The sequence below is a fragment of the Scyliorhinus canicula genome, chromosome 2, assembly GCF_902713615.1.
Source record: "Scyliorhinus canicula chromosome 2, sScyCan1.1, whole genome shotgun sequence".
Classification (NCBI taxonomy): domain Eukaryota; kingdom Metazoa; phylum Chordata; class Chondrichthyes; order Carcharhiniformes; family Scyliorhinidae; genus Scyliorhinus; species Scyliorhinus canicula.
In genome coordinates this window covers 61,567,900-61,594,664 of record NC_052147.1, presented here as the reverse complement: position 1 = coordinate 61,594,664, position 26,765 = coordinate 61,567,900, and the positions used below count along the sequence as shown (strand labels likewise).

General features: G+C 41.5%; 1 protein-coding gene across 1 annotated transcript in view; it reads left to right on the top strand.

Annotated features, from left to right (window-relative positions):
* exoc5 (exocyst complex component 5) overlaps positions 1 to 22,174 on the top strand; it is an 81,869-nt gene extending 59,695 nt beyond the window's left edge. Inside the window, exons 12-18 of the mRNA XM_038779758.1 lie at positions 1,669 to 1,816; positions 2,020 to 2,128; positions 7,589 to 7,709; positions 9,293 to 9,379; positions 11,604 to 11,712; positions 15,890 to 16,105; positions 20,590 to 22,174. Coding sequence (XP_038635686.1) covers positions 1,669 to 1,816; positions 2,020 to 2,128; positions 7,589 to 7,709; positions 9,293 to 9,379; positions 11,604 to 11,712; positions 15,890 to 16,105; positions 20,590 to 20,778 — 979 coding nt within the window. The 3' untranslated portion in view covers positions 20,779 to 22,174. The remainder of the gene's footprint in view (positions 1 to 1,668; positions 1,817 to 2,019; positions 2,129 to 7,588; positions 7,710 to 9,292; positions 9,380 to 11,603; positions 11,713 to 15,889; positions 16,106 to 20,589) is intronic.
* The last annotated feature ends 4,591 nt before the right edge of the window (positions 22,175 to 26,765 follow it).

The window sequence follows — 26,765 nt, the reverse complement described above, 5'->3', positions numbered from 1 at the left end:
TTTTGGTGACTGAGTTTGCTTCAGGCCTGACATCCAATTTGGATTTCACAGAAGAGTCTAGAAACCAGCTTAGCTTGTCTATACATGAAGCGCGTTTATGAATTTATCTAATTAAATACCATGACCTGAATGCACAGCAGGTGCACGCCATCACGATGTCCCCTTTTGTAATGCTTGGTATGTCTGTACAATTACATAATTAAATTTAAGGGACAGTGCTTTGAAAAAGCTTTTGGAAATGCAGTACAGTGAAGTGTGAAGAAACTAATTTGTAATTTAATGCAGCTGATTTTTAAAGTTGTTGAGTTTGCCCAAGTGTGTGTATACTATCTGTATACATCGAAGTTTGTTTTCCCCATATTAACCTCTGCATTCTGTTGAATGGAAGAGTTATTCCTTTTAGATGAAAAGTCAATGCTTTGATTCTGTACACGCAAGTACGAACTTGCCTCATTGCAATAGTTGAACAGTTGTAGTGCTGCAAAGCCACACTACAAATGGTGAGGCATTTGGAGGCACCAGTACTCTTTGATTAACCTACCCCGTTTATACATTGATTCATCCAAAATTATGTGAACTTGTCACTTGTGTTTCAAAGTGCTTCACCTAATTTTAGACATACCTCCGAATTGGCTTGCACATTATGAAAGCTTTCTGTAAAGACAGCACAGTTGTTAGCACTGTTGCTTCACAGTGCCAGGGTTCCAGGTTCGATTCCCGGCTTGGGTCACTGTCTGTGCGGGGTCTGCACTTTCTCCCTGTGTCTGCCTGGGTTTCCTCCGGGTCCTCCGGTTTCCTCCCGCAGATGGCAGTTGATGGAAAACAATTTCAATTCAGATTTCACTTTATTAACTTCTCTGATCATTTTCATCTCTTGATCCAGGCCAGTTGATTAGAAAGATTGTTGAGTCTGATTTTTTCTTTCCCCCAATAAAATTTATTTCTGAAATTCAGGGGAGACTTATAGAGCCATGAACCAGTCAGGAAGTCCTGTGAATGTCCTCAAGTTTAGAGAAATAACTGTTTCATGTCTTGAAATGTCCACATATAGTCGATTTCAAAGCAAGAATCCCATTATTACTTGTTGATTTTCTAATTGTTACTTGAGTGCGAGACACGATTATTATCAAAATGACAGCCACTATGGTTGACAAAATATTGTGCTAGAACCTCTCAAATAACTTCCACTGATCAGAAGCCCCACGTTAAGATGGCGTAATTAGGAGCAAACTATTTCAATGGGTAATTTTGTGGTCATGAAAATTTATTCAAGCGATGAAAGCTTTGGAGCCCTTCACACTAACACAGAGAGCATGAGAGCTGCACCCTAGCAGAGATCGCATGAGAGTTAGACGGGGTTAAACAACCTGCAGGAAATGGATGCAGGCCGAGGATCAGTAATTCTGTGCACTGAACTCAATTTTTTAAGGAAAGGATAGCTTCTGTTATGGCTATAATGTTACACAGATTCAAATGGCTACGAAATGTCACTTATAAGCAGATCTGGCATCAGTGTAATAAATTACTTAACACTGTACATTCTCAAGTCTTTTTTTTCGCTATCTATATTTTTATACATGCTTGACTTCTGTGAATTAATACAGTTGCAAGGCATTGTGCACATAAATTACGGATGATTTTGTGAAATAATGAATGTGCATTTTGTAGGATTCAGGATCTAAAAGAGCGAATTCGCCAACGTACCAACTTACCACTGGGGCCAAGTATTGACACACATGGTGAGACTTTCCTGTCACAGGAAGTAGTTGTCAATCTTTTGCAGGAGACCAGACAGGCCTTTGAAAGGTGTCATAAGGTAAGAATTTTATTTTAAAAATCATTACATTTCAGATTGGAACTGTACAGTGGATTACAATAGTAGAGTATCACTGTTGATGGCTTCTTGCCTTCCATTTTAAAAATTCTTGTAGGAGGTTATTCTGGAGAAGTTTTTCTTTGACAGCTCAATATAACTAAATTAAGCAATGCTCACTTTTACTAATTTTTTTTTATATGTAGCTGTCTGACTCTTCTGATTTACCAAAGAATGCTTTTCGAATATTTACTATTCTCGTGGAGTATTTGTGTGTTGAGCATATTGACTATGCTCTCGAAATTGGACTTGCAGGTAAATAATGGAAGTTTCTCTTATGCATGAGTTTAATTTCTTTATTTTCGTTAAATTTATCATCGCCCAACTTCTGTTCCCAACCCCTATTTCAGCTGAAGTTGTAAGTGATTTGATCACCTTGGACACTGTCAAATTTATTGTCATTGCTGCATCATCAAAAAAACAACCTTGATCCCTCTGCTGTCATTAACTGCCGTAACATCTCCAACTTTCTTCTCCAAAATCCTTGAGCATATTGTCATCTCTTCCTGTACCTCCATATTTGAATCACTCCAATTAGATTTCCATTCTTGAGACTGAAATGGCCCTAACCAAAGTGATGACTGGCATCCTGCAATGAGCCTTCCACATTCCCCTTGACCTCTCTGCAGCCTTTGGCACTGTTGGTCACATGTTCTTTCTCCAAAGCCCTTTCTTGAATACTGAGCTTGGTGAGACTGTTCTTGGCCTTAAACTTATCTGATCTTGTTTAGAGCGCCTCAAACAATGACTTGTGTCTTCTTTCTCTCTCCCTTTCAAAGTGGAACTATCCATGATTCCCCTTTGCTTACCTGCACATTTTCTCTTGGTAATGCCATCTGAATCAATGGCAATTAACATCCACAAGTATGCTAATAACATTATACTGAACATGTTCACTGTCTCACAACTTCTTGAAATAACCTCTGTGTTGTCAAACTGCTTGTCTTAGATGCTATCACATATTTTTCCGTAGCTGAACACAGAGTAAAACAAAGCCATTGCCTTTGGTGTCTGGGCTCCCTTACCATTGACTCCATCTGCCTACTTGGCCGCAATGAGATGGAACTAGGCCATTTGTAACCTCAGCATTCTATTTGAACCAATATCTAATCTCTGACATCTCCATGGCATCAGCTGCCTCTTCCGTCCTTCAACCAATCTCATTCTAAAACCCTCATCCATGCCTTTGTTACTTCCAGATTCAAAAGCTCCAGTGTTCCATTGGCCAATATCCCATCTTCCATAAACCTTAAATATCAACACTTCCAAAATTCTGTCATCTTGTCTGCTATCTTGTACTGAGTTACATAGAACATAGAACATAGAACAGTACAGCACAGAACAGGCCCTTCGGCCCTCAATGTTGTGCCGAGCCATGATCACCCTACTCAAACCCACATATCCACCCTATACCCGTAACCCAACAACCCCCCCTTAACCTTACATTTATTAGGACACTATGGGCAATTTAGCATGGCCAATCCACCTAACCCGCACATCTTTGGACTGTGGGAGGAAACCGGAGCACCCGGAGGAAACCCACGCACACAGGGGGAGGACGTGCAGACTCCACACAGACAGTGACCCAGCCGGGAATCGAACCTGGGACCCTGGAGCTGGAGCTGTGAAGCATTTATGCTAACCACCATGCTACCCTGCTGCCCCTGTTACACTTAACATTAAGGTAAAGTCACCATTATCCCAGATTACCATAGGCTGCTTTCCCTTTTGACGGGGAGAGCTGACTGGTGGTGATTTAATCTGAGGATCACCATACCTCAGGCGAGGGGCAAGGTTGAGAGTGCAGGCCTTCATGAATAACTTAGCATTACACCTATCCTCACTGACCAATACAAATTCCAAGTCAATTTTAAATCTAAAATTCTCACCTTTGCATTCAAATCCTTTGAAGGCCTCATCTCTGTAACCTATAACCAAAACCAACCACAAAAATTTCCATTTAAGCACGACTGTTAAACGTCCCTTAGGAGTGTTAACAAATAAAATTAGATACCAAATCATTTAAGATATTAATTACCAAACGCTTGGTCAAAGAGCTAGGTTTTAAAGAGCATCGTGAAGGAGAAAAGGAAGGTTTAGGGAAGAAATTCCGACGGTTAGGGCCTTGGTGACGGGAAGCACAGACGACAGTGGTTGAGTGATGAAAACCAAGGATGTGAAAGTGACCAGTAAGAGCTTACGGAAAAAGGGAGGGGCGAGGACTTGACGGGATATGAAAACAAAGATGAGAATTTTAAACTGGAAGTGTTGTTTAATCGGGAACCAATTCTGGTCAACGAACACGAGTTGATGAGAGTTAGAACACGTGCAGTAAAGTTTTTGGATGACCCACAAATTTATGGATCTATCCTTGCAGCTCTCCTATTTTGCATTTCTATGCTAACCCTCAGCAACATCAGTTAACATCATTGGAATTACCAAGTCTAGAGGTAACAAAGGCATGGATGGGAATTTCAGCAATAGATGAACTGAGGTGGAGCGGAGTTAGGGGATTTACAGAGGTGTAGGTTGATGGCTTGTTGATGATGCGGGCATATGGTCAGGAGCTCATTTTGTGTCAAATATGACATCAAGGCACAACCTCCGACAGGTGCCAGGGAGCGAGAGAAAGAACCACTGACTAGAGAACAGGCCTTGATTCGGCCAGAAGACATTGACCTGGGTCTTGCCAATATTTACATTTTGAAGAAATTTCTATTGATCCAGTATTTGATGTTTGACGAGCAGTGATACCTTCATGACAGTGGAGGTGGGGAGCGGGGTACTGGTGAGGTAGATTCAGCATATATAGAACAGTACAGCACAGAACAGGCCCTTCGGCCCTCGATGTTGTGCCGAGCAATGATCACCCTACTCAAACCCACATATCCACCCTATACCCGTAACCCAACAACCCCTCCTTAACCTTACTTTTTAGGACACTACGGGCAATTTAGCATGGCCAATCCACCTAACCCGCACATCTTTGGACTGTGGGAGGAAACCGGAGCACCCGGAGGAAACCCACGCACACACGGGGAGGACGTGCAGACTCCGCACAGACAGTGACCCAGCCGGGAACCGAACCTGGGACCCTGGAGCTGTGAAGCATTTATGCTAACTACCGTGCTGCCCCGGAGAATCTCCTGGAGAATCAAAAAAGTGATCATTTTTTGGACCATTACTTGAAGGCAAGCTGGATAGATAATCCCAAACTTGACCCTACTCTTGCACAGGTTGGATTTCATTTCCATTAAATGCAGTTCTTTTCTTAGCTAGGTCCACACTAATGTCCTGGTACAGCCTAACACATTCTGACTCTCGAATCTGTTCTCCAGATCATTCAACTTAGCTGTTAACGTTGTTAATGTCCACCACTGAAGTAAGGTCGGACTCCATGGAGGTGATCCTGTCACTGATCCAACAATGCGGCCTCCATGGCCTTAAATGTAGCTCCGCGAGCTTCTATGGTCTTACTAGTAGTTGCCAGAACGAAACAAATGGAGGCCAAAATCTCTTGAATTGATCTTTTAAGATCCACCAACACGTTTTATGTCATTGAGCCCTCCTTCTGAGCTGTAGGGATTCTACGATTCTATGAGAGTCAACATGTTGTGAAAAATAGTAGACTGCAAAGTTAATTATGTCGGAGCAGGAAGAAAAAACATTACAAGTGATTCTCTGCTGATGACTGGATATTTAAGAATAGGACTAGGAATGCAACCCTATCCATCTGGATAACTGCAAGGAATTGGAGGAGATTGGTGTGATGGACTGTGCCAGAGGCTGAAAACTGGTCGAGAAGACTGATAATAGTTTATGACTGTCATAGTCTTATAGGATGTTATTTGTCCCCATGTCCATTCCCACAATCTGTCTCTCTCCAACTTTGGCCTCTTGTGAACTCCTATGTCCCACTCTGGAATTCCCCCTCACAAACTTATCTAATTCTCCTTTTAATGTATTTTCCTTTTAAAATTAAAATCTGAGTAGGCATTTGAGATCTCCCTTCTAATTTCTTCTTTGATCCACAGTCCATTTTTCTTAATGGCGTAGGACATTTCTCTACATTAAAAGTGCTATAAAAATGCAAGTTATTGTATATAGTTTGAAGTAGCACTGGTGTAACGTAAATCTAATTCAATAGAGTTTATATCTGTATTTGCAAGATCAGTAGGTAGTTATGGATTAGCAAGATCATCCATCTAGAAATTCTCTACAATCCAGCCAAATGCAGGACAATTTCCAAAATGATGTCCAGACTTGCACTTCAAGATTCTATCTGTAAGAACTTGCTGATGAGTCCAAAGAATTTTTTGTTTTACTGATGAGTCCAAAGTTTTCTTTTTATTGATGAGGCCAAAGTTTTCTTTTTACTGATTAGAACCTAGGACTCTAAAGCAAAGGTAGTACTCTGGATTTATTTCCACATGTCCTCTGACTATTTTGAATGCTGTCTAAAATCACATCCTTTCCAAGATGAAAACTGTAGGTCTCTTCTATCCACTCATTCATCACTATTTCAGACTTCATGCAATCATCTAACCTCTACTCTTACCAACTAAATGCCTACTTTAGTTTTTTGGTACCCTTCCACTCCCCCTATTCATTCAAAGTAACTTTCTTTTTACAGTTAGAAACTCACAGTTTTCTACCCGGCAGCTAATTTCTTGGCTGTTCCCAAGATTTACCCTGAATTCCGACAGCTTTGAGTGTAACTAATACCTTTAGGGTGGAACTTTCCCAAACCGTTGGACGTTATGGTGAACTATATTATATACGGCTTTCCTATTCCACTTAACTTATCTTTTCCTCTGAGAAATCAAGATGCATGAGGTAGAAACATGGAAAATAGGTGCAGGAGTAGGCCATTCTTCCCTTCGAACCTGCACCACCATTCAATATGATCATGGCTGATCATGCAAATTCAGTATCCCTCTCCCACTTTCTCTCCATACCCCTTCATCCCTTTAGCCATAAAGGCCATGTCCAGCTCCCTCTTGAATATATCTAACAACCTGGCCCCAACAGCTTTCTGTGGCAGAGAATTCCACAAATTCGTAACTCTCTGAGAGAAGTTCTTCCTCATCTCAGTCCTGAATGGCTTACCCCTTATTCTTGGGCTGTGACCCCTAGTCCTGAACGCCCCCAACATCAGGAACATTCTTCATGCATCTAGCCTGTCCAATCCCATCAGGATTTTGTATGTTTCTATGAGATCCCATCTCATTCTTCTAAACTCCAGTGAGTACAAGTCCAGTCGATCCAATCTTTCTTCATAAGTCGGTCCTGCCATCCCGGCAGTTAGTCTGGTGAACGTTAGCTGGACACCCTCAATAGTAAGAATGTCCTTCCTCAACCGAGGGGACTAAAACTGCACACAGTACCCAAGGTGTGATCTCACCTGCAGCAAGACATCCCTACTCCTATACTCAAATCCTCTCGCTAGGAAGGCTAGCATGCCGCGAAAGGAACTGAAAGCATGATGACATTTGCTTTTGTTGGCATCTGTAAATTGATTTTCATTATTTTGTAGTATTTTGAAATTAAGACTATTTAGTCTGTAGTTGTCTATATCTTTTATGAATTTGGTTACGTTAGTCTGTTTCTATGAATCAGATGATTAATAAAATAGATAATTAACAGTGCTCTGATAATAATTGGTCCTTTATACATGTTTGAAAGCTGAGAACAGTTTGTCTTTTTTCCCCTCAGCAATCCCGTCTACAGATTCCAAGAATGCACCTCTTTACTTTTTAGATGTTGTACAACAGGCAAATACCATTTTTCATTTATTTGACAAACAGTTCAATGACCACCTCATGCCACTGATAAGGTGAGAGAATTTTGTTAATTGACTAGAACACTTAATATATCACTGAATTATGCTAATAATATTGGAAGTCGCTCAGTGAGAATTAAAAATGCAACACATCTTTCCTGGGTACCTCCCCATAAGAAGTATTTAGACACTCATGAATATGCTGCACCCTCGATTCTTATAAACAACAAAGTTCTATTGGACACAGTAAGAAGTCTTACAACGCCAGGTTAAAGCCCAACAGGTTTATTTGGAATTACTAGTTTTCGGAGCATAGCTCGTTCATCAGGTGAGTCCTACGCTCTGAAATCTAGTGATTTGAAACAAACCTGTTGGACTTTAACCTGGTGCGATAAGACGTCTTACTGTGCTCACCCCAGTCCACCGCTGGCATTCAGGTGGGAGCTATAAAATAAATGGCAGAACCACCAGGAGCATAGAGACACAGAGAACTAGGCGTGCCGGTCCACAGATCCTTAAAAGGGGCAGCACAGGTGGAAATGGTGGTAAAGAAAGCATATGTCATGCTTGCCTTCATAGGACGGGGTATCGAGTATAAAGGCTCGAAAGTTATGTTACAGTTATATTGAATGTTGGTTAGACCACATTTGGAATACTGTGTTCAAATCTGTTCACCGCATTACCAGAAAGACGTGGAGTCTTTGGAGGGAGTACAGAAAAGGTTTACCAGATTGTTGCCTGGTATGATGGGTATTAGCTATGAGGAGAGATTGAATAAACTGGGATTGTTCTTCCTAGAGAGACGGAGGCTGAGGGGCGACCTGATAGACGTTTATAAAATTATTAGGGGTATAGATAGGGTGAACAGTTGGAGGCTTTTTCCCAGGGTGGAAATTACAATTACAAGGGGGCACAAGTTCAAGGTGAGGGGAAAAGGCTCAGTGGAGATGTGCAAGGAAAGTTTCTTACACAGAGGGGGGTGGTGTGGCCTGGAATGCACTGCCAAGTGAAGTGGTTGAGGCAAATACATTAGCGACCTTTAAGACTCATCTGGATAGGCACATGAACAGACGGGGTATAGAAGGATGCAGGTGGTTGGTATAGATAGGCCACATATCGGCACAGGCTTGGAGGGACGAAGGTCTTGTCCCTGTGCTGTTTTGTTCTTTGTCCTATCTCCACATCACAACATACATTGGAGATCACTTTACCAACAATTTGGAACATGTAATTTGAAAGCCAAATGTGGTTGGACTTTTAAAAATTTTGTAGCCTGAAATATAATAATATGGTGCGTATCTTCCCAGCAAATTCTGTTCTGCACCTCAGTCAGGGAAACAGGAACTTGATTCCAAATTCCATTTACAATGTTAATTAATTGCAAACCAATAACTTTGATTCTGACCCTGCACAGAAAATATCTATTTGGTGGAATCATCTTCGAATCTTTTTAGAGTAAACGATCATTCTCCATTTCAGAAGTGATGGATTTTGGTTGGCTTCAAAATCCTACAAAGATCTTTTTCCATGAAGTTGCAAAAACAAAAGTCTCTTCTCACTGTATCTCCTCTATTTGAGGAGTTGCCCTCATTCAAAATCTGGGCAGTGAAATACATTAATGTTTGGTTTACCTGCAGCTCTTCTCCTAAACTGACTGAGTGCCTGCAGAAGAAGAAGGAGGTGATTGAACAGATGGAAGTTAAACTGGACACAGGGATTGACAGGTAAACATAAATTAATTGCAACATGCCGTATCAGGGATGTCATTAAACCCCACAGTTTTTCATCTGTCTGTACAGCATCTCATTATCGTTTGGTTAATCATCCATCAGACATCTGTTAGATAGAGCCTTTCACTAAATAGTGTCATCATTAAGCTGCTTAATCCTTAAACAAAATAAACATTTTTCTCCCCATAAAAATTCATTTTTGTTTGTACCAGAGAAAGCCTTTTATCCAAATGGGAGATTCTAAAGTTTCAGTAATTGAAAATTTTGGGTACTTTTTTGTTTAGAATTAAATTAGTTTTAATTTAAGATTTTGAAGGTTGTACAGTATCTAACTATCTGAAAAATCCCTAGTACTAATGTGATTGATTACAGTGCATTTTACATTTATACGGGGTAAACACAACAGTAAACTAGTAAATGTGTTCCAGGGATTTGGTTCTATTTATGGGCCATATTCTGAGAACTGAACATTTCTTTTATTTTTACCAGGTTCTTGCTGGTATTTGCAGATGTCCTTTTGAATAGGAACAAAATATTTTTCAGTTGGGGTTTGATGTCGGACTTTTGAATCCTTGGCAATACCTAAATTAGATGCGGTGACGAGCTCTATTTTGTAAATTTTGGGCTGTAGAATCGTAACTTTTGAAGACACCAACGTCATTCAGCCCATTGTGCCTGTGGTGGAAACAGCTATCCAATTCGTCCCATTCCTGTGCTTTTTTTTTTTCGATGGCCCTGCAAGCATGTATCCAATTTCCTTTTGCAAGTTGATATTGAGTCTGCTTTTGTGACCTTATCAGGCAGTGCATTGCAGATTTTAACCGAGTTTTACTGACCTTTTTTAAAAAAAAACTTTTTCTTCCCACTGAGCCCTTTCCAGTTATTTTAAATCTGTGACCTCTATTTACTGATCCGCCTCCCAGTGTAAACAACTTCTCATTTATTTTATCAAAACCCATCATTAAAATTGAGCATTCCTATTAAATCTTAACTTTCCCTGCACCTAGAACAATCCTAGCTTCTCTTGTCTTTCCTCGCAAGTGAAGTTTCTCTTGTATGATGGATAGAAAAAATACCCTCTAGTTCATGCAACTAGTTCTATTTTTATTTGTTCATGGGATGTGGGCGTCTTTGGCTAGGCCAGCATTTATTGTTCATCTCTAATTGCCCTTGAACTGAGTGGCCTGCTGGGCCATTTCAGAAGGCAGTTGAGTCAATCACATTGCTTTGGGTCTGGAGTCACATGTAGGTCAGACTAGGTGAGGACAACAGAATTTCTGCACTTGACCAACATAATTTGCCTGTCAGAAGCCCAATCCCTCAATATCCACCTTGAACACTTGGGTATCATCCGTACTCCTACATTCATTTCATAATCTTTTTTAAAAATTTAGAGTACCCAATTATTTCTTTCCAATTATGGGGCAATTTAGCGTGGCCAATCCACTTAATCTGCACATTTTTTGGGTTGTGGCGGTGAAATCCATGCAGACAAGGAGAGAATGTTCAAACTCCATGCAGACAGTGACCCGGGGCTGGGATCAAACCCGGGTCCTCAGTGCCAAAGGCAGCGGTGCTGACCAATGCGCCACTGAGCCACCCCTACATTCATATTCTTTGTTTCATCAGAAAACTTGTGCGCGGGCAGCACGGTGGCCTAGTGGTTAGCACAGCTGCCTCACGGCGCTGAGGTCCCAGGTTCGAATCCCGGCTCTGGGTCACTGTCCGTGTGGAGTTTGCACATTCTCCCCGTGTCTGCGTGGGTTTCGCCCCCACAACCCAAAAAATGTGCAGAGTAGGTGGATTGGCCACGCTAAATTGCCCCTTAAATTGGAAAAAATAATTGGGTAATCTAAATTTAAAAAAAAAAAGAAAACTTGTGCGCAGCCTCCCTACATCTAGATCACTAATAAAAACAGTAAAGACCAGACTGTGATAGTCTAGCACAGGATCCATCTGATCTCCGGAATAATTTTGCGAAGGTTGTATATTTTGTTATTGTTGACGTCAAAAGTAAACATTTTGAAGTTTAGCAAATACTATTGATATACATATTTCAAAAGTTACCCCTTTTTACACAGAATTTATATTGAAATTTATACAACATTAGTCATAGTATTTCTTCTTTGCACTTTTTAAAATTGCCTAGCCGTGTACCGACCTAGAATAAAGTAACTGCTGTATTTCGCAATAAAAGTAACTACTTTGTTCTGTGAAGGACATTGAATTGCATGATTGGACATATGAAGCACATCCTGAGTGTTGAACAGAAAAAGACAGACTTCAAACCAGAGGATGAAAACAACGTACTAATTCAATATACTAACGTATGTACACAAACCACTACAGTGTGTAGAATATATCCCAGAAAATCATCTCAATGTTATTGTACATATAAATGTTGTATGTTACTCTTCATTCTTGTGCCAAATGTTTGTGCTGAAGTCCTAGAGTGAAGAATTACTGATCTGCAAACAACTATCTCCATGGCTATTGCTTTCAGTCTGAATCTGTTATTTTTTTTTAACCTCCCTTTTTTTGACTTTGCGTTTTATGGTGAAAAAGAGAATTTGCATTATATAGTGACTTTCTAAGGCTTGAGATGTTCCAAAACATTTTGCTTCTAATAAATTACTTTTTTTGAAGTGCAATCACTGTTATGCAAGAAAGCTTGGCAGTCAGTTCGTAGAAGATTCTACAAAGAACAAATAAGTTAACTGCTTTTTAATGATTGAGGCAGAATGATGGCTGCATCTCTTGAAAAAATATCTGCTCATTGAAGTGTACCACAGAAACAGCTATGTCAACATGCTTCATTTTCGTATCTCATCCAGAAGATGGAACTACGATCAGTGTAATTCTCCCATGGTATTAAACTGAAATACATCTAAATTATGTACCCAATTTCTGCAGTGGAGTTTGAAAACCTGATTGTCTTATTAAGGCATTCAGTAGGTTGGATCAATATTGTCGTGTTAAGGAGACAATATTAATGATGCTATAATTAATGTCTGGAAAGATTATTGATGTATATCAAGATTTCAGGAGTGGAGCTTTCCTATAATTTACGCAATTTCTGCTGCTCATGTCTTGGAGCAGTGGACATAGCAGAATTAGCTCACTTTTTCTTCAGAGCTTTCAAAAGCCTACTGCAGACTCTAGTACAGGATTTGAAAAATAATAATTTTTACTGGATGTGGGCTTTGCTGGCGGCCAGCATTTGTTGCCCATACCTAATTTCCCTTGAGAAGGTGGTGGTAAGTTGCCTTCTTGAGCTGCTGCAGTCTATGTGGTGTAGGTGCACCTACTGTACTATTAGGGAGGGAGCACCAGGAATTTGATCCAGCGATAGTGAAGGAACTGCGATATATTTTCAAGTCCGCATGTTGAGTGACTTGGAGGGGAACTTCCAGCTGGTGGTGTTCCCATGTATCTGCTGCCCTTGTTCTTCCCGATGGTAGTGGCCGTGGGTTTGGAAGGTGCTGCCTAAGGAACTTTGCTGAGTTCCTGCAGTGTATCTTGTAGATGGTACACACTGCTGCTACTGTGCGCGATGGTGGAGTGAATGCTTGTAGAAGGGGCGCACATCAAGCAGACTGCTTTGTCCTGGAGGTGTTGAGCCTCTAGAGTGTTATTGGAGCTGCACTCCTTACTTGTACCTTGTAGGTGTTGGCGAGGCTTTGAGGAGTCAGGAGGTGAGTTAATCGATGCGGGATTCCTTTGATCTGCTCTTGTAGAAACAGTATTTAGTCCAGTTCATTGTGGTCAATGGTAATCCCCAGGATGTTGATAGTGGGGGTTTACTGATGAGAATACCAGTGAATAACAATGGGCAGTCATTTGATTCTCTGTTAGTGGAGATGGTCATTGCCTCAAACTTGTGTGGCGGAAATGTTACCACTTGTCAGCCCGAGCCTGTATAATTTCCAGGTCATGCTGCATTTGCAAGTGGACTATTTCAGTGTCTAAGGAGTCATGAGTGGTGCTGAACATTGTGCAATCATTAATATACATCCGCTTATCTGACCTTATGTTGGAAGGAAGGTCATTGATGAAGCTGCTGAAGATTGTTGGACCTAGGACACTACCCTGAGGGACTCCTGCATTGATGTCCCTGGACTGAGATGACGGCCGTCCAACCACTACAAATATTTTCCTTTGTGCTCGGTATGGCTCCAACCAATGGAGAGTTTTCCCCCCAATTCCCATTGACTCCAGTTTTACTAGGGCCCTTTAATGCCATACTCTATCAAATGTTGCTTTGATGTCAAGTGCAGTCACTCTCTTCTCACTTCCAGCATTCATCTCTTTTGGCCATGTTTGAACCAAGGCTGTAATGAGGTCAGGAACGGAGTGACCCTGGCAGAACCCAAACTGAGCATCAGTGAGCAGATTATTGCTAGTAAATAGTGATTTATAGCACTGTTGATGACCCCTCTGCCACTTTACTGATGATTGAGAGTAGACTAATAGGGTAGGAATTGGAAAGGTTGAATTAGTCCTGCTTTGTATGGACAGGACATACATGGGCCATTTTCCACATTGCCGGGTAGGTGCCAATGTTGTAGCTGTACTGGAATAGCTTGACTAAGGGCGCGGCAAGTTCTGGAGCACATATCTTCAGTACTATTGCTGGAATATTGTCAGGGGCCATAGCCGTTGCAGTATCCGGTGCTTTCATCTGTTTCTTGATGGGGTGAATCGAATTGACTGAAGATTGGCATCTGCTGGCGACCTCTGCTGGAACCGAGATGGATCATCCTCTTGGCAGAAGATTATTGAGAATGCTTCAGCCTTGTCTTTTGCACAGATGTGCTTTGTCTCCACAAGGACTGCTATGGTCGCTCCTACCGATATGGATATTGAAGTCCCCGACCCAAAGTATATTCTGTGCCGTTGCTATCTCAGTGCTTCCTTCAAGTGATGTTCAATATGGAGGAGTACTGATTCATCAGCTGAGGATGGACGGTCAGCAGGAGGTTTTCTTGCCCATGTTTGATCTGAAGCCATGACAGACAACTCTCCCAATTTTGGCACAAGCCCCCATATGTTAGTAAGGATTAGCAGGGTTGACAGGGGTTTGTTTGCCATTTTTGTTTCCAGTGCCTAGGTCGATGCCGGGTGGTCCGTCCACTTTCTTCTTTTATTGACTTTGTCGTGATTTGAGCAACTAAATGGCTTGCTAGGCCATTTCAGAGAGCATTTAAGAGTCAACGACATTGCTGTGGATCTGGAGTTACATGTAGGGCAGACGAGCACTGCAGAGTTCCTTCACAAAAGGACATTAATGAACCAGGTGGCATATTTACAACAATTGACAATGGTTTCATGATCATCATTAGACTTTTAGTTCCAGGTATTTACTGGATTCCATTTCCACCACTGCTGTGGTGGGATTCTAACCCAGAGCAGTGTCCTGGGTCTCTGGATCAGTGACAATACCACTACGCAACCGATGGTTGGAGGAGTTCCGTTTTGCAAACTGTCGTTGGCTTGTAGGGGTACAACATTGCTTTCATTTCTGCCATTGGAGTCTGGATGCAACCTAGGCAGATAGCATTACATCTCCTGGGTGAAAAGTTGGGAAGAGCTGCATTTTCTATATCATTAATTTCTTTTGGGATTTTCCTGAATGTGTCACATTGACAAATCATGCCTAGAAAACCCCAGATTTTTGAATGCCACACCCTAATATGCTTCATTTGAACTACTTGATTTTTACCACATGTTGCCACAAAATGTTATCTTCCCCGAAGCTGATGGAGCCATTACTTCCTTTTTTCCCCCGAGAGGAAAGACTTAATGGCTTCATCTTGAGTCATTACTTGTTCACAGTCTGATCTGCAAATTGTGGATATTTGAAATTTGCAAAATGCACAATCTTATATTGACTTAGTTAAACACATTACCCATTATACATACTTTATATGCATATAAAGTAAAATTATTGGCTGATGCAACTAGCTGGGGGTAATGGATTGACATATATAGTTTTGGTCTACGTAAAATAACAACAGCATATATATCAAAGACTGTATTTTATTAATGCAGTGATCCCAAGATAGAAGTGAGAATGTTTTGCCAGGGTTTGCAATAATTTTGTTGCTTACACAGGAGCAGCTGCTTTAGAAATACATCAAGCAATAAATCCCAGCAGGTGTCTGATTGTAAAACAGCTCCCTGAGTCTTTGTTAATTTGGGATCAATGTTTTGTACACTATTATTGGTGTGTTTATCCCCTGAAGGTGGAATGATTAAAAATTCTGTATGATGTCCATAAATTTTGGTTTAAAAATTAAAGCTTCGTTTGGCTCAATAGTGCTTTTAATATGGGAATACAGATTACAAGTTAATAGTTCATCTGTTAATATTTACCAACCTTGAAAATGATAAAAAATAGCATTAAATGTTTTATTGCCATACATCTTGAAGCAACTGCATTTAGCATAGATTGCTATGTCCCATTTTCATTCATGTTATACTTTATGACCTCTTTCTGGGTAGGCCTGTGTCAAAGTCTGTGGTTATGTTGGAAAGCAAGTCGAAAAAAATCGAAATTCGATGGATGGAAAGAATGTGGATACTGTTCTAACAGAATTTGGAGTTCGCTTCCATCGTCTAATTCATGAGCACCTTCAGCAGTATACTTACAGTTCAATGGGTGGCATGCTGGCTATCTGTGATGTAGCTGAATATCGGAAGTGTGCCAAAGAATTTAAGGTGTTGTATACACTTAATATTAACATATTGTCTCGAAATGGCTTTGTACATCTCACTATCTTTTTGCTAATTACGTATCATTTCTTTTCTCTTTGAATACAAATTCAAATTAAATAATTAGGTAACATATCAAAGTTTTTAAAAATAGCTCTTAATTTTTTCCTATTTACCTTTGACAATTTTCTCTTCCCGCCCTCCAACAAATGCAAATTTAATCGAAAAGTGGCTGCTAATAATGGTGAACTAACTATTTAGTTTTGGAATACCCCCCATATTAATTTATATGGATATATGTTCTATTCATTTTTGGGGAATTTCCATTACTGTGTGACTTGGCAGTCGATGCTGTCTTTTACTGAATCGTGTTAAATTGTAAGGGTCCTTTTTAATTTTGTCAGGAGTAACACAACGTTATTAAGAGTATATACATTAGCACCTAAGATTTTTGTTGCTCTTCATTGGCAGCACGGTAGCACAGTGGTTAGCAAAGTTGCTTCACAGCTCTGGGGTCCCAGGTTCAATTCCCGGCTTGGGTCACTGTCTGTCTGTGCGGAGTCTGCACGTTCTCCCCGTGTGTGCATGGGTTTCCTCCGGGTGCTCCGGTTTGCTCCCACAGTCCAAAGATGTGCAGGTTAGGTTGATTGGCCATTCTAAATTGCTCTTCGTGTTCAAAACATTTAGGTGGGGTTACTTGGTTACGGGGATAAAGGGGATAGGGTGGAGGTGTGGGCTTGAGTGGTGTGCTCTTTCCGGGGCCGGTGCAGACTTGATGGGCCGAGTGGCCTCCTTCTGCACTGTAAATTCTATGATAAAGCCTTTAATCCAAACACCTATTTGTTTGCATTTCAGAAATCATTTATGTAAAGTAGTTAAATGCAAGCATGCAGGCATTTCAGCACATCCACGTTCAAAATTGAAGATCAGAAAGAGCTGCTCCGTTTTCAGTAAATTAATGAAGCAGTTTTGTGCTTGTATCACCAGATAGTCTTGGATATCGGGTTGATGCGAGGGACTAAGAACAAGAAATAATTATATATAGACATTTGAAGTATTGAATCAAAATAATTTAAATACTTTATTTTATAATTACAGTATATTTTTGTAATTGTAAATCATTGTATATAACTATGGAAGTATACATTTGCTGAATAGCTAATGGCTGATTTTTATTTTCCGAACAAACTTTGGCCTGATATGTAATTTATTCAAATTTACCTGTCCTGTCCTGCTTGTAGCTACTCCTACCAGGAGAACTGCTGTGGTGGTATGTCACGCACATCTGCCTTGTGTCATCCTTCCAAATCCACTGAAGCTCATATGCAACAGCTCTGTGATGGCCATCATTCAACTACACCTAGGTGGACCCGTCCACTCTTGTCAGAAATTGCTTAGTGTTTCAGTGCTGATTAAATGGCAGAAATGCTGACCTTGTTTCTAGATGTCACCGTTATAAGTTATTTTTTTTTCCAAGTACCTGGTCATTTGTTTTATGGTCTGTATAGGGAAATTTAGGCAATGTCTTGGCATTCACATTTCAAAGGCCTCTATTTACTTCCACAGATCTTTATTTATTGTCTGGGTTTCTGAGCATATAAGAAAATGGATAGAATGTAGTGTCTTAGCAAAGTGATGAAAAGTGGCGCCAATAGTGCTTTAAAGTGGCACTTACTCACCAATCTACTCACTGATGCTCAGCTTGGGTTCTGCCAGGGCCATTCGGCTTGTGACCGTGGTCCAAACTTGGTCATAAGAGCGGAACTGAAGTGGTGAGGTGAGAGTGACTGCCCTTGACATCAAGGCAGCATTTGACCAAATGTGGCATCAAGGATCCTGAGTAAAACTTAAGCCAATGAAAATTACTAGGAAATGTCTTCAGTGGTTAGAGACATACCTAGCACAAAGGAAGATGGTTGTGGTTTTTGGAGATCCATCATCTCAGTCCTGGGTCATCGCTGCAGGTGTTCTTCAGGGTAATGTCCCAGGCCCAATCATCCTCAGTTGTTTCAATTATGATATTCCTTCCAACATAAAATCAAAGGTGTGTGTTTTCAGATTATTGCACAATGTCCAGCAACATTTATGATTCTCTAATACTGAAGCAGTCAGTGCCCAAATGCAACAAGACCTAGACAACATTCAGACTTGGGCTGATAAGTGGCAAGTAACATTCGTGCCACACAAGTGCTGGGCAATGACAATTTTCCAACAAGAGAGAATCCGAACACCTTCTCTTGGAATTCAATGCCATTTCTGAAACCCCCACCATCAACATCCTGGAAGTTACCATTGACCAGAAACTGACTGGATCAACCATGTGGCTACATGAGCAGGTCAGAGGTTGGGTATTCTGCAGAGAGTAACTCACATTCTGACTCCCCAAAGCCTGTGTACTATCTACAAGGCACTAGTCAGGAGTGTGATGGAATACTCACCAGGGCAGAACAACCCGCTTGATTGGCATCCTATCTACCACTTTCAAAATCTACTCCCTCCACTATCTATGTACAGTGGCAGCAGTGTGTATTATCTACGTGATGCAATGCAGCAAGACCCCTTCCAACAGCACTTTCCAAACCCATGACCTCTGCCACCTAGAAGGGTAAGGGCAGCAGATGCATGGGACAACCACCACCCACAAGTTCCCCTCCAAGCCACACTCCATCCTGACTTGGAACTATATCGCCGTTCCTTCATTGTGACTGGACCAAAATACTGGAACTCTCTCCCTAATAGCAGTGTGGTTGTACCTACATCACATAGACTGCAGCAGTTCAAGAAGGTGGTTCAGCATCTCGAGGGCAATTGAGGACGGGCAGTAAAAATATTTGCCTAGCCAGTAATGCTCGCATCCGTGAATAAGAACAAAAAGAAAATGTTTTCCCTGTTCCAAGCTTGAATTTTCTTGCTCAAATAAAACAAAAATAAAGCAAAAAATGTTGGCCATTTTCACTAAGTCAGTCAACATCTATGGTGAGAATCAACAAGTTAACATTTATGGTACAACGTTTTTATGGAACTTCCAACAGCAATTTGCATTTATATTGTGCCTTAAACTGAGTAAAACGTCCCAGTGCTTCACAAGGTCAAACATAATTTGACACAGAGCCTTATAAGGAGATATTGAAACAGATGAAGTTTTATGGAGCATCTGAAAAGAGGAGAGGTTTAGAGAGAGAATTCCAGAGTTTGAGGCTTAAACATCTCTTAAGTATGACTGCCAATGGTGGAGCAGTTAATATAGGGGATGCGCAAGAAGCCAGAATTGGAGTCATTGGAGTGTTGTAGGACTGGAAAATATTAGGGAAGGAGAGCGACAAGGCCACGGAGGGATTTAAAAACAGGATGACATTTTAAAAATTGAAGCATTGCCAGAGATAATGATGGGCGGTAAAGCTGAAAAACCTATCTTTGAGCACTCCGATTAGTCTGTTCCTCCACACCCAATTTGTAGAAGTCTTTGTTTTTGCCTTTAAAAAGAGCATTTTATTTCATATCAGTTTCTATTTTATTATTTATTGCATATTGAAAACTTTTGACTGTTGAATTTTTTTTTGTGACCATTTTCATTTGCATGTTTTTAACAAATCAGCTTCCAAAATGGGGTACATTAACAGACCAGACATCACAATTTCTGCAGCATGGTAGCACAGTGGCTAGCACTGTTGCTTCACGGCATCAGGGTCCCAGGTTTGATTCCCGGCTTGGGTCACTATATGTGCAGAGTCTGCACGTTCTCCCCTTGTCTGCATGGGTTTCCTCCGCGTGCTCCAGTTCCTTCCCACAAATCCCGAAAGACTTGCTGTTCTGCAAATTGAACATTCTTTAAAAAGAATTCTCCCTCAGTGTACCCGAACAGGCACCCGACTGTGGCGACTAGGGGCTTTTCACAGTAACTTCATTGCAGTGTTAATGTAAGCCTGCTTGTGACAATAATAAAGATTATTATTATAGGTAGCCAGGGCTTTTCTGCACCAAATTTCCTGATCAAAGAAGTGAACTTTGATGTTATTAGCTTCATAAAAATGAGTGTTTCCTCCGTTTGACCCATATCTATCCGAGCAATAATCTGAAGAATGTCATGTTCATTAGCAGAATTGTACATGGCATGTTACTTGTAACATTTTGCCCTTAAACAAATCCATCCTCCAACTTATGACATCTCCGCAAGAGGTTCACTGCTACAGTGATTTGTACTTAAATCATGTAGAGCGCCCCATCATATATTGCGCTCTTCTGTCAGCACTGCTCAGTCATACTTAACCATCACCAAATCTAGACTAGTTTATATTTCCCAGAAAATGATTCCAGGCAGTGGATTTTCTTTGGGAGATGGGAACAAAGTTTTTTGCCCAAACTAGTGTTCCTCTGTTTGGTATATGTTTTCTGAGTCCTTCAGATGATGAAAGTTTCTCCCCAAAAGTTGGGATTTGCTCTCTCTAGACTTCCACCTCATTTAATTGCATGTTTTTTCTCTTTCGTTACAGATTCCCTTGGTGTTGCAACTTTTTGACACGCTACATGCACTCTGTAATCTCTTGGTAGTAGCACCTGACAACCTTAAGCAGGTCTGTTCTGGAGAGCATCTGACTAATCTTGACAAGAACATCCTTCATGCCTTTGTGCAGTTACGGTCTGACTACAGATCAGCGCGCCTTGGTCGTCACTTCAGCTGAAATCCTTGATTTTTGAAATCAGAATATAGTGTCAGAGCTTGATGTGCTGGACTTTTCGAGCTTAGGCTGTTTGGAACTTTGGAAGCTTTAAGTACAGGACATTCCAACTCCTGTTACATAGCCATTTACAAATATATTTGGAATATTTGTGACTTCATTAAAAGGCAGCCATTATTGAACTGTGTTTCATTAAATCAGAGGCCGAGTTAATCCAAGCTAAACACAGTAATATTTTTGCACAATGTATGCTCTAACAAATTATCTGGAGCCGAACCTATCAGAAGCTACTAACTTAACTCAAGTTTTGCATATGTTACAAAATTTACATTCATAATTCAATACAATCAGGGAGGTTGTTGAAGCACTGAATAATAAGTTTAAAGCTCAGTTCTATAAACACTTGTTTGAAGAAAACGTACAGTGTTTTATCCAGGTATAATGGACTTCCTCTTGCTGTACACAGATGTAACACTATATTAATAGGAGTATATTTGTTTAAACAGGTCCTTGATTAAACAGCTGCAGAAGGTGCCTCGGCATATCGAACATAGTTACTGCTTCATGGGTTATTTTATTGGTCTGGAAATGGGTGAGGGTTGAGGAGGTTGCAATGTATCCATTCCTATGTAAGTTAACTTAGCTTTAGTATTAATGAGCTACTGCAGGTAGTGCTCTATTAAATACATATTACCTTTGCCATCTCTGGTGTTGATGTTACTGTTCCCTGCTGTGGTAATAAAAGTACTAAAGGAGAAAGAAGAATTGAGCATTGGGAAAGTTATAAGTTATGGGGGAATGCTTTTTCTGTTTCTTAAAGTAAGCGTGTTTTAACCACCTTTGCCATAAATATCAGTAATTGCAACAAAATTCCATTTATTTTGTAGATCATTTAAATGTTCTCTGAACAAATCTTGCTTCATCAACGTGACTGGAAGTACCATAAAGAATTGGTCAATTTTTTTTTACATTTTGTACCATTCCTTTTTGACATTCTAGAATTTGATTTTGCATCATTTCCAAAAGGTTGTATTAGCTGTAATTTTTTTCTATGCATGCATGTTGTGGAGTATTTCTTCAATATAAAAAGTAAAGGGTTGAAAATGATTAGTGGTGGAAAACTGCAGAATCCTTCCACTGATGGCAAAATTGTAAACATTGCTTCCTCATCATTAAACTGCAAATACCCCCATACACAAAGTAATGAAGTATTTATCTTTATTTCTATTGTTGTGAATAACCCCAAATGCTGTATCTGTTTATGGTGAAAGAGAAGTTATCCAACTTAAATTATTCTTGTTCAAGGCCAGGAAAACTCAGTGAGAAGAAGGAAATGTAAACCCACGTGAGGTTCATTACTGTCTTGAGTTTTCTGAAGATAAAACACTTTTGAAATTGCTTTATTGAGTTTGGTATGTTTGATTTCCTCCATATTAGACTTCCTTTCCAGGCCATTTAGCAACAGGTACCTTGCAATGCAGGCTGAAAATTTATCCACATTACAATCCTTGACTTTTTGGGCACGTAGTAGTTCTAGCAGTACAGTATGCTCTTAATTCAAAATTGTTGAATCTAAATTAAAATGATACATTCTATTAAAATTGTTGAATTAGAATAACTAATTCAATGTTTTCAAACAAAAGGACTTTGAATTAACAGGAATGACCGGCAATGGAATTGCAGCTTTCTGTTTAAAAATTTGAATACAAGTTGAATCTGAAAATAACTCCAATCTAAAGCTGTGTGCACCAAAGGTCAGAGAACTTATGGCAATGAGGTATGACGGCATCCGATAAAACCTTGATGATATGATCCTCAATGTATAGACAAGGTTGTAAACACATGAAGCATACTAGTATGAATTTAGTAATAAATAACAAAGATATAAGACAGCATTTGTAATAGCATCTGTCCCTTTCCTGTCCTGTCTCTCATCATACTAGTATGCTTCATGTGCATTTCCTTGCCTTCCCTGAAGATGGTAAGAGCCACAAATCATTTCAAATTTTGGTCTGACCCCCCCCCCCCCCCCCCCCCCCCCCCCCCCGCCCCTCTACAATTCTCATTTTAATTTAGTTCCAGTGTGTGAATTACTGGTAAGTAGTTCAAGTGGTTGCTTTCAGATTTTGCAACAAATGGCTTTTGCCTCACTTAATTTTTACCAACCTAGCAGTTTCTGTCAGTAAAAATATATATTTTCTTTTAGTGCTTTAGGTGGTACAGTAAGGCACTAGGAATGAAAATACTGGACAATCTCAGCGGCTCGGACAGCATCTGTGGAGAGAAAAGGGAGCTAATGTTTTGAGTCTGGATGACTCTTTGTCAAAGCTGGAGAGATTTGGAAAGAAGGTCAGATTTATACTGGGGCTGGGAACAGGGCCAGCGATAGGTGGAGAGTAACAACGATGTCGTGGACAGAAAGACAGAAGGAATGGGGATGATTAAGGCTAATAAAAGGGCTGATAGTGGCACATAAGGAAATTAGAATGTGTTAATGGCGGAACAAAGGTAAACAGTGTGTTAAAGGGCAACTAGGAACGGAATAGGTGGTCCAAGTGAAAATTTTAATAAAAATGGGGTGAAGGTGGAGGAGAGTTAAGTCTGGAAGGCTGTAACATGCCTATTTGGAAGATGAACTGCTGTTCCTCCAGTTTGCGCTGAGCTTCACTGGAACATTGCAGCAGGCCAAGGGCGGCTATGTGGACATAAGAGCAGGACGGTGAGTTGAAATGGCAAGCGACAGGAAGGTCTGGGTCCTGCTTGTGGACGGACTAAAGGTGTTCTGCAAAGCAGTTATTCAGTCTACTTCTCGAATGTAGAATAGACCGCATTGGGAGCAGCAATAGACCAGTTTGAGGGAGGTACACTTAAAGTGTTGCATCACTTAAAAATAGTATTTAGGGTTTGGATGGCGAGCAGCAAGGAGATAAAGAGCCAGGTGTTACACCTGCGAATGCATGGGAATGCTGTGGCATCATCGGGACAGATGCCACCTGAGGCGAAGGAATTGGGAGAATGGGATGAAGTCCTTACCGGATGCGGGGTGTGAGGAGCTGTAGTTTAGATAGTTGTGGGAATGGGTGGGTCTGTAATGGATATTAGTGGGCAGAGTATCCCCATAAATTGAGATAGTACGGTCATAGAATAGAATCACTGAAGTGCAGAAGGAGGCCATACGGCCCATCGAGTCTGCACCAACCCTCTGAAAGCGCACCAAACCTAGACGCAATTCCCCACCATATCCCCACAAACCCAACTAGGGACAGTTTAGCACCGCCAATCCACATAACCTGCACATCTTTCGACTGTGGGAGGAAACCCAAAGGAAACTCACGTAGACACGGGAAGAATGTGCAAACTCCACACAGTCGCCTGAGGTCGGAATCGCACCCGGGTCTCTGGCACTGTGAGGTAGCAGTGCTGACCACCATGCCACCTGGAAGGGAAGTGTAGAGATGGACAATGTGAAGGTGATAGATGGATGGAAATTGGAAGCAAATTAATAACATTTTCCAGGCCCAGACAGGAACATGAAATGGCACCAAAACAGTTGGTGATGTGCTGATAAAGGAATTGTAGGGTGAGGCTGGAACAGGCAATGTTCCACATGCCCTATAAAGAAAAAGGCAAAACTGGAACCCATGTGGGTACTCCTAGCCATGCCTTTCATTTGGCGGTAGTGAGACAAGTTAAAGGAGCAATGGTTCAGTGAGATGGCAAGTTCAGCCAGATGGAGGAGAGTGGTGTTGGATGGGGATTGTTCCGGTCTCTTCGAGGCAGGAGAGTATACCCTCAGTCCATCTTGGGGAATGGAGGTATAGAGCAATGTTTTTCAAACTTTTTACAATGACCCATTTTTACCAACCGGCCAACCTTTGGGATCCAAGCTGGCTGATCTTCGCGACCCCCACTGGCCAACCTTCACGACACCCGCTGGCCGACCTTTGGGACCCACACCGGCTGACTTTCGCGAGCCCTGCCAGCCAACCTTTGCGACCCACCATTTTCTCTTACCTTGTTTGCTGCTGACAAAATGGAGGAATCACAATTGCGCCCAAAGCAAGTGTCGTCGACTTTGGGGGGTGTGACCTGCTCTCTGCCTCCCTTCAGGCAGGAACATTACGTTAGTTTTTTTTAAAAATCGTCTGCTGCGTCTCCGATTGCATAACTTTGCGTGCAACAACTGGCTTTTAACAATGCTGGCAGCGAGGGGCCTTCAAAATGACGGCCACGATCATATAAAAAAATGTGGGTGCGCTGCGCATGTGTGCCCATTCATTGGTGTGCATGCGCAGAAACACGGTGGTTCTGCGCCTGCACACCTGGGAGAGCACCCATGCGCAGTGCACCCGCATTTTCTTACATGGTCACAGCTGTCATTTTGAAGCAGCTCGCAGCCGGCATTGTTAAAAGTCGGTTGCAGCGGCTGTTACGTACGAATTTGCACAATCGGGAGTGCCACGATGGACGGCTCTGCGACCCTGACTCTGAAAATGCCTGGGGGCACTTATTTGAAAATATAGAGGGATTGGATATCCATGGTAAAGAAGAGGTGGTTAGGGCCAGGAAACTGGAAGTTGTTGATGTAGGGCATTGGAGGAATCGTGAACGTTAGTGGGAAGGGACTGGCAAGAGCAGAGAGTATGGAATCAAGATAGGAAAGAATGAGTTTGGTGGGGCAGGAACAAGCTGACACGGGCCTACCAGGACAGATCTGTGGACTTTGGGAAGGAGGTGGAAGCGTGCTGTCCGGAGTTGGGGAGCGAAGATCTTCAGAGGAGATGAGGTCAGTGACAGACCTGGAAACAATGACTTGATGCTCGGTGATGTGGTCATGGTCCAGGAGAAGGTAGGAGGAAGTGTCTGGGGATGGTGTTCAACATCTGCAAGGTTGAGGTCAGTATTCCAGACAACAACAGCCCCACCCTTGTCGGTGGGCTTGATGACAAAGTCAGGACTGGACATGAGAGTGGAATGCAGCAAGTTCAGAAGGCGACATGTTAGAGTTGGTGAGAGGAGCAGAGAAGTTGAGACGGTCAATGTCACGTCCACAGTTCTCAATGAAAAGATCAAGAGCAGGTAAACGGCTGGAGGAAGGGGTCCAAGTGAAGGGAGAATGCTTGAGGTGGGTGAAAGGATATGTTGAACGGGGGAAGGCCTCCTGCCAGAAGAAGTGAGCTTGGAGACGAAGGTGGCGGAAGAAGAGTTCGGCATCAGGTCGAGCCTGGAATAGGAATGTAATCCGTTCTTTTAGACTTGAAATAACCTGGGGTGAACATGACAGATTTAGAGGAACTGCTTCTGATGTTCCTGTGCATTGTGCCATGAGTTGTTTCCCCATTGCATGCCACAAAAAGAAGTAAGATCTTTGCAGCACACGTGCTATCAAGAAAGTACCAGAAGACTGGAGAAAAGTGTTGTGCCTACTTGCCTACAAAGATCTATTGGATTCCTCCTCTTCCTTTACCTGCAGCCCTTTGGTGACATCCTTTTCAACTTCCACACGTGAACTGACAACACTTGGCTCTCTGCTGTCAGTTTCTCTGACATTAGCTGTAATTTCCTCTGGATAAACATTGGGAAGCCCAAAGCCATTACCTTCGGTGCCTGTCACATCACCTATATCATTCATCACTCGCAAGCCGAACAAGATTGGAACTGTTCATTCTTACTTTACCCCAAACTGAGCTACCAACCCCATACCTTTCCTCACGATGACCACATGCTGTCATCTCCATAATAGCCCCATAGCCTTAATGCAACACATCTGGTGCTGAGATATCTAAGCCCCAGCCCCCAGCAAAAACCCATGCTCCCCTTTGTAAAGTTTAGTTGATCCAAACTTTGCTATCATTATTCTTTCCCACATGAAGTCTGACTCCCCTAGCACTCTTCACTGATCTGCCTTGGCTCCCTCGTCATTTCACCCAGCCCTAAATTTGCTGCTTCCTCAAACACACTTTCTTTAATTCTGAATTCCCACGCACTAC